Genomic DNA, 15,779 nt, shown 5'->3' with positions numbered 1-15,779 from the left:
GGGAAGGGGTGGAGTGAGCCAAATGAGCAGTGGTGGGTCATAACTAGTGATCGGTTATTTAGGGAAGCAGATATCCACTTCTTGCCATTGGTCAGTAATACAAAGAATCACCTGCAGAATCCTTGTGTTTTTGCAATTGCAGCAGGTCCAGTCCCCTGCTGTCATAGGCAATCTTGTCATTTAATCCCATTCATCAGATTATTTTAGTACAGATATTCCTTGCCATTTATAAGCACCTTTAGGCTTTTCACTACTGTGCATGCAGTTATATTCAAAGAAATCTTGGTAGTAAAACGAATTGGTCAGGTCTTGTAACTCCAAGGTCTTAAAGCAGAAGAGCTGCAATACTTGTTTGGAGGGTATAGAAAACTGCAAGTCTCACATAGCTGGATTTTTTTTTTCCTTCCCCCTTCCCTTGTACAGTGGAGTCCTGGTTCCAGGTGGGTTTGGCGTTCGAGGAACAGAAGGGAAAATTCAAGCTATTTCCTGGGCAAGAAAACAAAAAAAACCCTTGTTAGGTGAGAAATAAAACGTATCTGACAGTATGAAGTAATGATGGAGGGAGGGGGGAAGCAAGGAGCCAACAGGTGTACATCCAAAATCTGAATCCCACTCTAGCCCTCTGATCAGAGACATCTCTACTGTGGATGAATCAAGCTCTTGCTTTAGACTGTTACGTGCTAATGCTTTCTTAACCCCATAGTGTTCTCTTGATGCAGGTGGGTGGTATATTATTCTATAGCTAATGACTAACACTTAAAACTAACAGAACACCAAAGCAGCATTTAAAATGTTTTTTAATATTCCCAAGGAAACTTGAGTTTCTTCTGGATGTGGTTGATTGTACTCATTTCCCCCATAATTTTAATTCTCAGAATGCATGCATGTAATGAGAAAAGATGAGAGACCCATACAGTACTCAGCATTGTTATTGATTCACAGTTGTGCGACACTGTGTGTGAATATATATAAATATTTTTTAAACCACTGTGTTCTGATTCCATGTACTAAGGGAAGATACCTTACTCTCCAGTGTAGCCCTGGCATATCAATGACTGCTGCCAGTGTCTATCAAGAAGTTGTTAATATCTGTATTAAGGTAGCACATAGGGCACAAATGAGATGGGGACCCCATTGTGTTGGGCTTTATATTCAACTCTTTTGGGCAGAGACTCTTACTTAAAATTGAATTAGACCATATGGACAAGTAGTGTGACAGAGGAAATATCCCCATTTTACAGATGGGCAGCTGAGGCCCAGAGATCAACTGACTTGTCCAAAGTCTCACAGGTAGTCTGAAACAGAGCAGGGAATGGATCCCAGTCTGAGTCCCAGTCAGTGCCGTAGCCACAAGACATCCTTCCTCTATAAATAAAGTATGTTTCTTTGTGTTGTAGACGTCTATGCAGGTGCCAAAGTGCAGAGCTTTGCATTACTGCATGCTCTTGGAGACCATCCCAGCTCACTACCCAATGTCATTTCATACTCTCTGCTCTTTCTACAGGAGTTTGCTTGGGGATGCAGCTCGCGGTTGTGGAGTTTGCGCGCAATGTTCTCGGCTGGCAAGGTAATTACAGTGATAACTAACTTTGAGTTCAGGTTATTAATGGATTGATTGGGATGATGGCTGTAGCTACTCCCCATTCTTTGTGGGTAGCAGATGGCTTTTGGGGAAAAATCTGTCTCCAAGAACCAGTTTTAAAGGAAAACTGTACCCACTTTGCTCAGTCCATCAAGCTGAAAGTTAGCAAGGTAGGAGATACTTGTCACCGTAGATATAAATATACTATAAAATACTGTAATCCAGTTTCAAGTCTGCTTGCTAGTTAGAATTAAAATGTGAAACAAAAGATTTAATTTCCAGAAAATAAGCCATTTTTTCTGATGTTTAAAGCAAATTGGAAACTGGTTTACAGTATTTCATAATGGTCTCGCACATTGCCTTTGTCACAAATGATGATGCTGTCCTCAGGAAGATGGCAGCTTCTACCTAAACTCAGAAATACTTATCTAAGAAGGCTAATAAATACATCTGGGCTTGTTTGGTGTATGGGACAGATTCTGCTCTCACAAGTGGTCCCTGCATAAGTTGGTACTGCTCACATGAGTATGGGAGTGGGATTCATTTCTATCTTACTCATTTCAGAGTTGCTCCCGTGTTAGTCTGTATCCGCAAAAAGAACAGGAGGACTTGTGGCACCTTAGAGACTAACCCATTTATTTGAGCATGAGCTTTCATGAGCTCATGTTCAGTGTGTGACTTCTTGCTTCTAATCTAAGAATGTCATTTTACAGATGCCAATTCTACAGAATTTGACCCCAAAACTACTCATCCAGTGGTGAGTATGGTATGATTCAAGTGTGGCTTGTTCTGACCCCCCCTTCAAAGCTAGAAGTGTTCTCTGTGCGTAGATAAAGCTAAACAAACTTGTACTGAAATATCTGAAATTGGAATTTACATCTCTTGATATCTTCATGCAAGTCTGTGTATGGGCACTTTTATTTTGGAAGTAAATGTCCTAGTTCGGTTTACCTTAAATCAATCTGTCATCTTTTTGGCAGCGGGATCATATGCTGTAGAATGTACAGACACAGAGGGTTTTTTCCATCTACGCATTTTTATAAAACAAAGAACTTACTCCTGAGAGTTTAAAGGGCAGTTTTCAGCATTAATGACTTTTACAGAGCAATCAACAAAATTTATAGTGGAATGGTGGATATGACCAAACAGAGAAAGTTAGTGGTGACAGTGCCAAATATTAACCTACCTAAACATTAACTTCTTAAGCATTTTCTTCTTGAGCCAATTGAGTCTCTGTCCACGCAGAACTAGGGCTGCAAGTCTATAAAAATCTCAGCTAGGTAAGCCAGTCAACAACCCACAGTATTGGGATAGTTTGTGACCTCAGCTACAATAATTTACAGTGCTCCTTTTTCTCAGACTTTGGAAAGGAGTATGTTTAAAATATCAAGTTTATAAGTCTAGCCACCACATGCTGATGATGATTCTGATTTTGCAGGTAGAGCCTTGGAATCCTGTTACCGTGATTACACTGGGATCTGTATAGATGCCACCATTATGAGACTATCTCCTATATTGAGACTGCCCCAAAATATCACCAAACCTACCAAATACAATTCTGCATCTTCATTAAAAGAACACCTCAATTAAATGTCTGATTGTGCTGGGCCACTGGAGTGGCTGCTTAAGACAGATTTAGTTGTTTATATTTCTTACGTTGTTTGCATTTGAATCCTGTTTTGGGTTTTTTTCTTCCTGTTTCAGTCACAGTTCACTGTTTTAATAATCTCCTCTAGGTCATAGACATGCCAGAACATAACCCTGGGCAAATGGGTGGGACCATGAGGCTTGGCAAAAGGAGAACCCTCTTCCAAACCAAGAACTCGATCATGAGTATGGGATTTTTTTACTCCTCTATCTTCTCTAGTGTCCGAAGTGATTCATGAGAACACAAAAAGAAAAGGAGTACTTGTGGCACCTTAGAGACTAACGAATTTATTTGAGCATGAGCTTTCGTGAGCTACAGCTCACTTCATCAGATGCATACCGTGGAAACTGCAGCAGACTTTATATATACACAGAGAATATGAAACAATACCTCCTCCCACCCCACTGTCCTGCTGGTATTAGCTTATCTAAAAGCCATTTCCAGCACAAATCCAGGTTTTCTCACCCTCCACCCCCCCACACAAATTCACTCTCCTGCTGGTGATAGCCCATCCAAAGTGACAACTCTTTACACAATGTGCATGATAATGAAGTTAGGCCATTTCCTGCACAAATCCAGGTTCTCTCACTCCCTCACCCCCCTCCAAAAACCCACCCCCATACACACAAAAACTCACTCTCCTGCTGGTAATAGCTCATCCAAACTGGCCACTCTCCAAGTTTAAATCCAAGTTAAACCAGAACATCGGGGGGGGGGGGGGTAGGAAAAAACAAGAGGAAATAGACTACCTTGCATAATGACTTAGCCACTCCCAGTCTCTATTTAAGCCTAAATTAATAGTATCCAATTTGCAAATGAATTCCAATTCAGCAGTTTCTCGCTGAACACAGTGTCACGTGGGACAGAAGTGAGATTTAGAAAGTTAGTCAGATTGTTTAATGCTTTTAAAAAAAAAAAAAATGGCTCAGACTGTTGTCTGCTAGGCATTCCGTAGACTTTCTGTGGTGGCAGTGAAACATCAGCCCCCCGTCTTTGGAAGAAGTAGGTTCTGGTGGAAACCAGTCACTCTGGGTTAGATCCACAAAGGTCCTTAAGCCATAACGGTCACTTCAGGCGCCACTGAGCTACTCCGCTGCTGTCTTAGGCTGTAGATGCCTGAATTCCATAGATGCCGAAGTTTCTGCTGGTCGGGGCCTTAGCTCATACCTGAGCCCTACCCCCATTCTCAGGCAAAGCACTCCTCGCCTATTTCGCCTGTGGGACCTGATTCAGTAGGCATGCTCAGAACACCCATGGGGCGGGGGACACATGTCTCTGTCCCGTAATACCCAAATAGCCCAGTGGCTCACCCAGGATGTGGAAGACCCAGGTTTAAATTCCCACTCTTCCTGATTTGGAGCAGAGACTGGAACCTGACTCTCCCATGTCCCTGGGAAGTGCTCCAAACACCAGACTACAGAGTCAGTTTCTACCACCTCTGTCAGGCCCAATGCATATTTAATGATTTATACAGAATGGAACAACTTCAGCAGGGAAGATTGAGAGAGACTCACACCAAATAGCCTGGTGGCTAGGACACTCACCTGAAATGTGAGAGACCTGGGCTCAAGTCCTTGCTCCAAAACTGGTAGAGTGGGGATTTGAAAACAGGTCTCCCAGATCACAGGTGAGTGTGCTAATCCCTCAGCTATTGGCAGTAAGGGGGAGGGGGTCTGACCTGTGCCTGGCCAAGTGCCTGACTCCAAGAGAGTGTTCCCAGCTGTGAAGTCTGAATGGAGACAGGTGGTTGACTACCTCCGAGGGTGGGGTTTAGACCCTGCTCCTCAGCATTTCCTGTTGGCTGATTTAGGTAGCTCTCTGTTCAGCTTGCTGGTCTCTGTGAATCCCTTTCGTAGGTGCCTAGGCTCCCCAGAGTTAGGTACCTAATTCAGGTCTCAGAGTAGCAGCTGTGTTAGTCTGTATCCGCAAAAAGAAAAGGAGGACTTGTGGCACCTTAGAGACTAACAAATTTATTTGAGCATAAGCTTTCGTGAGCTACAGCTCACTTCATCGGATGCATCCGGTAAAGTGAGCTGTAGCTCATGAAAGCTTATGCTCAAATAAATTTGTTAATCTCTAAGGTGCCACAAGTCCTCCTTTTCTTAATTCAGTCTGTAAATTCCACTGGGTGGCAGGATGCCTAGGAGCTAATGCTCAGTTGTAATGCTGCAGTGCAGATTGTATGATTTGTGGCTAACACGGGGAAGATGGTGGGAAAAGTAGGCTGGGGTTATAAATTAATTGGTTAAAGAGAAGTAGGAACATCAAGTGAAGTTTACCATGATTTTGGATGTAATTAAGAAGGTAAAAGGTCCTCTCTTTCTGGGCAGGAAAATTGTATGGAGATCATGACTTCCTGGAAGAGAGACACAGACACAGATTTGAGGTATTAGTTGGTGTATTCTGGGCTCTTTGTAAGCTTTCTCACTGAAGAGCCTGAGAGATCGTGTGTATTTTGCTGCTTTTCCTCAGGTGAATCCAGAACTGAAATGCTTCTTTGAAGAGCAGGGCCTGAAATTCGTAGGCCAGGATGTGGAAGGAGAGCGAATGGAAGTGGTTGAGTTGGAAGGTGAGCACTTGAGCAGCTGTGCTGGGAGTTGGTGTGTCTGTCAAGGAGAGAGTTTTTTGTCTGACATGGCAGCTTCTCTATGGGATCAGGGTAAGATCTCAATATCTCAAGTCTGTTCCCCGAACAGAGCTATTGAAATGCAAAATAGTAATGACTGTTAGGAGTCGGAGGACAGAGGAATACGAAGGACAGAGCAGGGAGGTGACCTCCCAGAGCACAGAAGGAACCAAAGCCAGGGTTGGAACTCGGAGGTCCTGAGTTTGTCAGCTTGGCTGTGCAGCTCAGATCCTAATGATGTTCTCTAGACCAGTGGTTCTCAACCAGAGGCTTGGGGGCCAAGAACAGGTTTCAGGGGGTCCGCCCAAATAAATCAGAGAGCAGGGCCAGCGTTAGACTCATGGGGGCCCAGGACAGGAAGCTGAATCCCAAGCCCTGCTGTCTGGGACTGAAGATGAAGTCTGAGCCTTTCCGCCCTGGGCTGAAGCTGAAGCCTGAGCAACTTACCTTTGTGGGACCCCCTGTGGCGTGGGAACCTGGGCAGTTATTCTGTTTGCTGCTCCCTAACACCGGTCCTGGCTTTTAATCTACTGAAAACCTGTTGTGGCCTGGGTGGGCTGTGGAATTTTTATGGCATGTTTGGGGAGCCTCGGAAGGGAAAAGTTTGAGAACCCCTGCTCTAGCTGGTCTGTCAGCAGCAGATGCCAGCTGTGAGGTGTGAGGAGGTTATCCAGCAGGGCCTTCCAACATAAGATGTGGCTGCTCGGTGGTGATCTCAGAGACTCATTATTCAGAATTAACCTAACACACTCCGTGCTTTTCTCTCTTCTCTTAGAGCATCCATTTTTTGTTGGTGTTCAGTATCACCCAGAGTTCCTATCCAGACCCATAAAGCCATCTCCCCCATACTTTGGCCTCCTGCTGGCCTCCGCAGGGCGGCTCACTCATTATCTACAGAAGGGCTGCAGGCTCTCACCCAGGTAGGTTTGAATCAGTATCCTAGTTCAGTGCCTGACTTCCTATAGTACAGAGCTCTCCAGTGAACCATGGCTGACTCTCTAACACTTGTGCTGGGGACTCCAAGATCTGACAGGGATGGGGATCCCAGCATGTCTGGCACAAAAACATCAAGTGCGTACTTTCAGCTTCCCTTCTTTCATCTTGGGCTAGACTGTGCCTTGAAGACTCTGACCAAATGGGGCATTGTGGAGTTATTCTGCCCAACACAGAATCGTGGGAAGGTTTTACCTTTTAAGGGGGATCAGACCCTTGCAAAGAACAAGGGGTATGCATGTTGTACCATTCCTTGGGGAACAGGTATGCCGGGGTGCTCTCAGACATTGTGGTTGGGCCTGGCCCTTGCGTAAGGTAAGGACGGCTGCTGGCATCCTCCCCACCCTCCATGAACATTCAAACAATTACCAGGCACAACATGATCACTGTTGGCTTAGATGGCGCACCTAGATAATCTCCACACTGTTCTCTGTATTGTCCTCTTGCTGGATCCAAAGTAAGAGTAGATTCCTTTCTCACTTTTGTTGGCCTGGGTTGCAGAGGGATTGACATGCTGGAAGAAGTTAAAAGATGAAGCAGTCATGTCCTTCGGACACACGGGAAAATGATGCGTGTAGAGCACAGCAGGCAGCAGAGACAGCTTGGTAACTGAGCAAAGCATAGTAGAAAGCATCTTGAACAAGTGACTGTATCAGGAAAAGCTGTGTCCTTCACAAGTGGACCCAATAATTTACTACAACGAGAAAAGCGTTGAAACTCTTGGGTGGAGTTGCAAGCATCCTGCATACAGCAGTTGGTATAATAGTACCTGGAAATGGCTGGCATTTGTACTCCAACCCTGCTCATTTGAATCTCTGAGCTAGGCGGGCACAAAACCAAAATACAGAAGACCAAGAGAATGTAAATGTGAAATATCTAGACCTTGAGAATATTGAGACGACTTATCTTAGGGCTTGTCTACAACATCAGTGGTCGATTTAGCGGGTCTAGTGAAGACCTGCTAAATCAACCAGACCGCTCTCCCATCGACTCCTGAATTCCAGCTGAACAAGAAGTGCAAGTGGAGTCGACGGGAGAGCGTCTCCAGTCAATGTAACGTAGTGTGGACCCCGCAGTAAGTAGATCTAAGTACACTGACTTCAGCTATGTTATTCACATAGCTGAAGTTGCGTAACTTAGATCAATCTCCCCCCGTAGTGTAGACAAGGCCTTAGATTTCCCTTCTCTAAACGTGCTGCTGGGAACGGCTGCGCTGAGATCGGGCGCTGCTGGTCGCTTTGCTGTCAGGAGGGAAGAGGTAACTTGGAACATTTGGGGTTGTTATAATCTATTGCCGATTAAACACTTCACCGCTTGGTGATGAGTCTGTATTTCATTGCACCAACATACAATGTGCTTCCATGCTTAGGATACGTTCTAGGCATAAGGTGCCGGTGCCTGTCTTACAGCTCTTCTCATTCCTGAGTTATCAAAGCTCCTATGAAATAGCTCTCTCTCCAGATTAAAGGCAGCAGGACCTCTGCCCTGGAACGGTTGCAGTAGAATGGGTTATACTAAAGGTTCTGGCTAGCTTACCTGACATGTCACTGGGGCTGTGCTTGCCTTTATGAAGACGTTAAATAGCTTTTGAAATGCACAGACCCCTAAATTTTAAACCAGGTCATTGTGATTTAGCCTCATTCCCATAGAGACTGCAGACTTTAGTCTTAACATGCTTTGTTTGACACGTCCTACTGGGTTTTGTACTTCTCTCTTGGGAGAAATTCTTAACCTTTCATGCAGGGTTTCAGGTTTCCAAAAACTCTGTTCAGAAGTAAATAAAGGCCAAGGTCCCTGGTGTTCTGGTTGTGTAGTGCCTGGGGAAAAGCTGTGGAGGCACCTGGAGGCCAGCAAGGCCACTGATGGCTGTTCCACAAAATTAAGCAAGAAAAACCATTGTGGGGAATGATCCCTGCCTTTAAAGACAAGAGCAGCAGAGTGTCGTCTAGAACCCCCAACCTGCTACACCTACAGCCAGCTCCCACTCAGCCATGATGTGCAGCCTGATCTCTAAAGGGTCTGTGCTCACTATAAACAACAAGTGCAGTTGAACTAGGCTGCCTGGCTAGTCCTGTGGTATAATCTCTGCTAGAGCTTCCCTTTCCTAAAGCTGTCTGACTTCTACAGGGACACCTACAGCGACAGAAGTGGCAGCAGCTCGCCTGACTCTGAGATCACAGAACTGAAGTTCCCATCAATAAATCATGACTAATTCCCGGTAATGTTAAAACATGATGTCCGTCTTTTTCCTCCTTTATCTTTTCTTTCCTTCCCTCCTGACATCTGAATTCTTCAAATCAGTCTGAAAAAGACTGGCAAGATGTGAGTCAGCTTGCACTGTGCATATATGCCAGCTGCATTCTGAGTGATGCATGGTATTTTTGTGTCTGGGAACGCTGTCGCTGGTTCTGATCCCCTTTGCTGCCTACCCATTTTGCTAAGAAAGTACAAAAAGGTACTTTTTATGGGAGTTTTTTTTCTTTAAATAATAAATGTACTATGCACTCTTGAAATGAGAGACTCAGTCAATTACTAGATTTAATTCTGTAGAACCATTATCTGAAACATTACACCAAGTAGAGAGAAAAGCTGAGGATTTAAAAAGCTGCTGTTGTTTTGATGAGGAAACCTTACCTTAGAAACGTGGTATAGAAACAGTTCAAAAGGAGGAGGAAAAACCCCTGTAATTAGCCTGCTTAGGCTGTGATCACGTGTATTTTACCTATAGGCTCATCTGCCTGTTTGCCTCTTATGTAAAGGCAGATTAGGTGTCCTTATCACTCTTTCAGCTGTTCTGACTACAGGTTCCCATGTCAAAACAATGAACCAGAATTTCAGAGGTGCTGAGCTCTCGCCACTCAGATAGGAGCTGCAGAGGCTGAGCACCTGTGGAAAATTAGGTTTATTGTCAATACTAAAACCTCAGGTTTTTTTTTCTCATTAAAAAGTCCTAAAATTCAAGCTTCTGCAGGAAAACAAAATTGTTGTAACTGGTTTTGTGAAGTCACTTTTTCTTCTTGGAGTTGGTGTCTGAACGTGATGTTGTTAGTTTCTCCATTGCTCCCAGCTATGACTTTCTACCTGTCCTGTAGGCGTACTTGGTATTTTTCTAATAAATTAAGCAGAATTTGTGTACGTACATGTAGTATTTGCAAGAATGAGGGAGGATTTTTGTTGTTAAGCCATAGGATTGGGATAGTTATTTTCCTCCTAGTAGCGATCATTTCAAAGGAACTGCAATGAGTGTCAGAAAATTACTAGACTATTGTGCGTAGGTCTCCCTAAAAAGATGGTTGTTTGCACTTGGAACAGAAATACTCTTTAAAAACTTCTCCCTCCATAAAGTTTTCTTGGTACCTTGAGTCACTGAAAGTATCTCAGAAAGCCTATGATATTACAGATACAGTGGATCGTATTGAGACATCTGGTGCTCACATTCTAGGAGATCATCAGTGGAAATTCAAAGACTTCCCAGAAGCTGTTGTACTTATTTCTGTGCTGATTTCCCCCACAGCCTGGTTAGTGGGGACATTAGCACATAAATCTGGGTTTAACTCAGTTGTCATTTTTGCTTTAATAACTGGCCCAAGGAATCAGGATTTTGCTTCTTGGGATAAGATGTGACCCTGCTTAGTCCAAGGGAACAGGTACCCTGATTTTATTCTTCAGCTCTGCAGTGTTTGTTTTCTAGGTTACTTTAATGCTGTCTTATATAACCGGCTTTCTTTCAAAGGGGTAGACACTGCATTTTTTTTAAATTGTCTCAGTGCCCCCTATAAGCTAGCAGGCATCATTATGCTGGGGAAGAAGAGCCTCGTGAGGTAGGTGCTATACATGGAACCCCTATAGGGGTGGGAGATGCAGTGCAGTGCACTGTCAGTCACACCACTGAAGGTGGAGCAGAATCTACTCTGCACTTCAAATCTGCTGCTCTTGGTCTTCAATAATTCCTTCTCTTGTCCTTTATTTGTCCAGGTGGATCTTCACTAGAAGAGGAGCAGAGTCTTCGTTAGACTTCCTAGACTTCTTACAGCAATAGCCTGAATGCTGTCAGCTATGGGCTTTAAGTTATGTTTATAATTTTGACAAAATCTTGTCCCTTTTTATTTTCTGAATTTTTGCTGTCTTTTGTTGAATGTTCCTCTGTTGATCCTTATAACTCCCTGAGGAGCATTGCATGCTCTGGGCCTTCTCTGCAGCTCTGCCCCACCTCTGCGAATCAAAACAAAGTCAGGAAGGCTAGATGCTGGAACAGGCTCTAGTTTCACCGTGGAGAATCCAGTTGCACATGCTTCTTAATGCACGGTAATACTAGCATGAGTTTGTCTCTCAAACTTGGTATTTGGGCTGCTTTCTCCAAATACCACATGTTGTCATACAGTTGAACTCTTTGCAGGAGGTCAAATTTTGGGGCTTTCTTCATTCAGCTCTTGAGCTGAGCTAGGAAAGGTGGGATGTCAGTTTATTGTGCTTTATGCAGCCTATCTTTTTAAAACTACTATTTAAAACTCTTTGGCACTGGTGGTTTTTGTGCTTTCAGTGCTAGCAATGAACTTAGACCAGGAAAATCTGGCAGAGTTAATCTGTTCATGAACATGATCAACTCTGATTCTAACTGTGACATGTCACTCTGCAGGGATGTAATTAACTTGAGATCATGTAAAAATGCCACAGTGTCAGGAAACCACATCTTTGCGTGAATGAGGCATAACTTTTAGCCCTTTAATGCCAGCATTTTCTGGTGCTGCTTCTTGGGCTGGGAAATCTTAACTCCTTGCATCAAGGGGGTGGTATAGAAAAGAACGCGATGAACTGTTTTCAGATGCTGCCTTTAAAAGTTTTCATTGCTATTCACCTTGGATTGAAACATTCAAGATGCTATATTTTATTAACACTTTAAAGGGAAACTTTCCCTTGCCTCTTTGTCATGTCCATCTTCCTGAATGCAATAAAAAGTGCCATTGTCCTAAAAGTTGGGCTTAGCAACTTGCCTACAGTATTATTTGGCTTAGTCCTTAAATGTGCACTGCCTACTAGTGATATTCTCAGAATTGCCAGAGATGAGGATGGGGTGAGTGAAATGGGGTGATTCCTTTTGTTCTGCCTTTTTGCCACGCTGTGAGAAACAAAGTTTGGTCTTTAGCAAGTTAGAAGAAAGGAAGACTGTTTCTTTATTGTATTGTGTCATGTCCTAAACCCTCTTCAGTTTATTAAAGTTTGGGCAAAGCTGTCTGTGTCTCGCCTGATGGAGGATTAACCCTTACGTTATCTGACTCTCAAACGCCTTCAAAACTCTATTCTAACAGCGTGAAAACTCTTCTCAATACTGTGTCCTCCTGACACTCGCAGCCCTCCAGGCTTTGTTCTTAAATACACATTTTAAGAAATCTCCATTGTAAGGTTGCACCTTATTGAGGGGGATTTGGTAAGAATTCCTGGAGTGGTTTGTATGTGCCATTACAACTGTCCTATAATAGTAATCTTTGGTAGTGAGGTTCTATGTATTGAAATAGACACTTCCTATAAAGTGACTAATTCTTTAGTATTGTGATCTCACTTATCTGTGATTATTATTTTCCTTTCTAATAATTTGTTAGTGATTGAGAAATTAAACTGTTTGGTCATAAAATGTCTAATAAATACCTCAGAGCTGACCATGTTTTTTCCAGATTTCAGGACAAAGGACCAAGTCAGTGTGGGGTGTAATATTTAAGTGTAACTCTCTCCACCCGCACAGCCTCAAATATATTGGATTAGTTAGTAAGGGTGAGCACCTTTTTTTTTTATGCTGGATGGATGTGGTGCTAAAATATACCCCATGCAGCTCCCCCGAAACCGCGGTGCAGAACTTCAGTTCAAGTGTACCATCATCTTCAGCAGTAGGTCCCAAATACTGGAATCAACACTCCTCTGCCCTTTGCCATTCCTTTTGTTTTGGATTTTCCCTATCTTTGCCTTTCTTCTTCCCATTGCATGGCCAGTCTCATCTACCTCAGCACTAAAGGGCTGCAACAGGAAGATAAACCAGTCTGAGAACCTGACTCTGGGCCCAGTTCAAATCGACAGGACTTGTCACTGGAATCAGGGACTAGGGCCTGGTTCTCCAGGCAATGAGCTTTTCCTGAGGGGATTGGACTTTTCTGGTCAGTTTCCCTTTTCAGTAGACTCCATGCATAAGATGCTCCACTGCTGCAGCATTCTTGCTTCCTGCATAGCTGCACTGGGGCTGAATGGAGCTGCTGCTAACCACCTCATGCAGCTTTTGTAGAGCAGCGCAACCCCACATTGTTTAACTTCACCAGTTGCAAAGGGCACCTCTGATCACCCAGTTGTGACGAATGACCATGGCTCCTGTTCAGCCGTGCCCTGCAGAGCTCTCCTCTCAGGGCCTATCAGCCAGGCACAATTAGAAGAAATGGTCCAGGACGCTGTTCCTAATCCCCATTCTCCTGCACACCAGGGATCTGGGCTTTTTAATGACAAGTGGACTGGTTCTTTGTCGCCTGAACAGGGGACAGTGTACATCCTAGCCCCACACTGGAGTTGTGGGTCAGAGGGCAGAGTACTGCCCTAAACCATCCACCCTACTTCTCTAGGGCCTGGGCTTCATGCTCACTGCATGAGATCACAGCTGCAGGCAACTACTCAGCACCTGAGTTGGGCTTGGGGAACTCATGGGTGCCTGAACACTTTGGGGACAGCATTGATCATGTGATCTCAGTCTCTTCTCCTCTCACATACTGATATGCAAAGCTTCAGTACTTGACTGATGTTAGTGTGAAACTGCTGTCCTCCTTGCAGCTAACAGCTGTTGTTTGCCTTGTCAGCATGACTTTCAGCCTATTTGTAGGTTTCAGAGTAACAGCCATGTTAGTCTGTATTCGCAAAAAGAAAAGGAGTACTTGTGGCACCATAGAGACTAACCAATTTATTTGAGCATAAGCTTTCGAGAGCTACAGCTCACTTCATCAGATGCATGCTGTGGAAAGTGTAGAAGATCTTTTTATACACACAAAGCATGAAAAAATACCTCCCCCCACCCCACTCTCCTGCTGGTAATAGCTTATCTAAAGTGATCACTCTCCTTACAATGTGTATGATGATCAAGTTGGGCCATTTCCAGCGATTACAGACATGAAAGTTGCGATATTACAACAAAAAAACTTCAAATCCAGACTCCAGTGAGAGACTGCTGAATTGGAATTCATTTGCAAATTGGATACAATTAACTTAGGTTACCTTGCATAATGACTTAGCCACTCCCAGTCTCTATTCAAGCCTATTTGCCCTTGTTTTTTCCTACCACCCCCCTCCTCAGACGTTCTTGTTAAACCCTGGATTTGTGCTGGAAATGGCCCAGCTTGATTATCATACACATTGTAAGGAGAGTGATCACTTTAGATAAGCTGTTACCAGCAGGAGAGTGGGGTGGGGAGAGGTATTTTTTCATGTTTTGTGTGTATATAATAAGATCTTCTATGCTTTCCACAGTATGCATCCGATGAAGTGAGCTGTAGCTCACAAAAGCTTATGCTCAAATAAACTGGTTAGTCTCTAAGGTGCCACAAGTCCTCCTTTTCTTTTTGCAAACTTATTTGTACTTTCCCTTCTCTTAGGCTTACAAAGTTAGTTTGACATAAGCTGCCTTGCAGGTGCTTATGCTTAAATTTGTCTTCCACTGATGTAAGCGCCCCTTGATGTTGACATAACGACACCACCTCCCTGAGCAGCACTGAACCATGGTTCCTGTACTGAGGTTGTTGCAGCATTAAAGTAAACCCTGCATTAACTATGTCAACCCTGACAGTCCTCCAGCAATTGTCCTACAGTGCCTGATGCTGACCTTTCTGGTCACAATTGTGCACTCCACTGCCCAGGGGTCAGGGAGACCAGAAAACTCCTCCAATCCTTTAAAGCCCCACACGTTTTTGAAATGCCTTTTCCTGATTATCTAGCTTAGCAAGCACACTTAGCTGCTGGCTGGTGTTGGCACTCAGCCCCCTGTGCCAACTCCACCCTCCAGCTGCGCTCCAGCTTGGAGCAGGCAGGAGCTGTTGGCTCTCCTGGGCCTGGGGGGAGAAGAGAGGCTGTAGGCACAGCTGTAGACAGGTGGATGCCTGAGCAGGTTGCACGGCTGATGAAGGAGAAGGGGTGGCAGGGATTAGCAGTCACATGAAAACAAAGGAAGTACAACAGGCTTATCAGGAGGCCAGCAGTCAATCCAGTGCCAAGCAGCAGACCTGCTATCACCCTGCCACACCACTGTGGATACCGCCGAGGAGCCCAAGTCCCCGGCCCCTTGAGCGAATAGCAAGGAGAGAAGAGGAGGATGGGGGAAGTGAAAGCAGGGAGTTCAGCTATGCCGAGAGTCAGGGCCTGTTTGAGACTCCACTGCAGTCCTGGCAGTTGAGCCTGGGTGAGCTTCCTTCCTCAGGTAAATGTATTTTCCATTACAATGATGGTTCCTCCAACTTAGCAGGACACACCTTTTCACTATTTACTTGTACCAGAAAGTGTAGCAGTATGCAGAGAGGTTGTTTTTCATTCCCCTGTACAGTTAGGCAGGAGAAGCTGTGCAGATCAGATTCTTTAGCTACTAGAGCTGTCCCTTGAATCCTGAGAGAGCTCAATAAAACATTCACAGAGGTACTTAGCAAACCTCTCCCGAAGGTTTCTAGGGATGGCAGCCTTATTGCTTCCTCCTCAGTAGGACGTTTCCCACGCCACTCAGAGATAACATGGCAGGCACCATTGCAGTAAACAGTCTAGCAGCATATGCGCCCAGTGGCTTCAGGACACCAGAAGCAGCTGTGCTGTCTGCCTGTGGTCCCCTCAGGAGCGAGAGATCAGCTAGAACCACCGCCTGTGGAAAATGGTGACAGGATTCATTGCCACTGCCCTATCCTCATAGTTCCATCATCTCCCTCGTC

At 44.5% G+C, this 15,779-nt stretch overlaps 1 protein-coding gene across 2 annotated transcripts in view; it reads left to right on the top strand.

The window, feature by feature from the left end:
* CTPS1 (CTP synthase 1) overlaps window positions 1-12,077 on the top strand; it is a 28,031-nt gene extending 15,954 nt beyond the window's left edge. For both annotated transcript variants that reach the window (XM_077837816.1, XM_077837815.1), the window contains exons 11-19: window positions 424-518; window positions 1,505-1,567; window positions 2,296-2,339; window positions 3,319-3,415; window positions 5,561-5,616; window positions 5,703-5,799; window positions 6,632-6,776; window positions 8,977-9,067; window positions 10,825-12,077. In XM_077837816.1, coding sequence (XP_077693942.1) covers window positions 424-518; window positions 1,505-1,567; window positions 2,296-2,339; window positions 3,319-3,415; window positions 5,561-5,616; window positions 5,703-5,799; window positions 6,632-6,776; window positions 8,977-9,061 — 682 coding nt within the window. In that variant the 3' untranslated portion in view covers window positions 9,062-9,067; window positions 10,825-12,077. The remainder of the gene's footprint in view (window positions 1-423; window positions 519-1,504; window positions 1,568-2,295; window positions 2,340-3,318; window positions 3,416-5,560; window positions 5,617-5,702; window positions 5,800-6,631; window positions 6,777-8,976; window positions 9,068-10,824) is intronic.
* The last annotated feature ends 3,702 nt before the right edge of the window (window positions 12,078-15,779 follow it).

This window comes from Eretmochelys imbricata, chromosome 19 (assembly GCF_965152235.1).
Source record: "Eretmochelys imbricata isolate rEreImb1 chromosome 19, rEreImb1.hap1, whole genome shotgun sequence".
NCBI classification, from domain to species: domain Eukaryota; kingdom Metazoa; phylum Chordata; order Testudines; family Cheloniidae; genus Eretmochelys; species Eretmochelys imbricata.
Note: the sequence above shows the minus strand (reverse complement) of the source record. Positions and strands in the feature narration are given on the sequence as shown.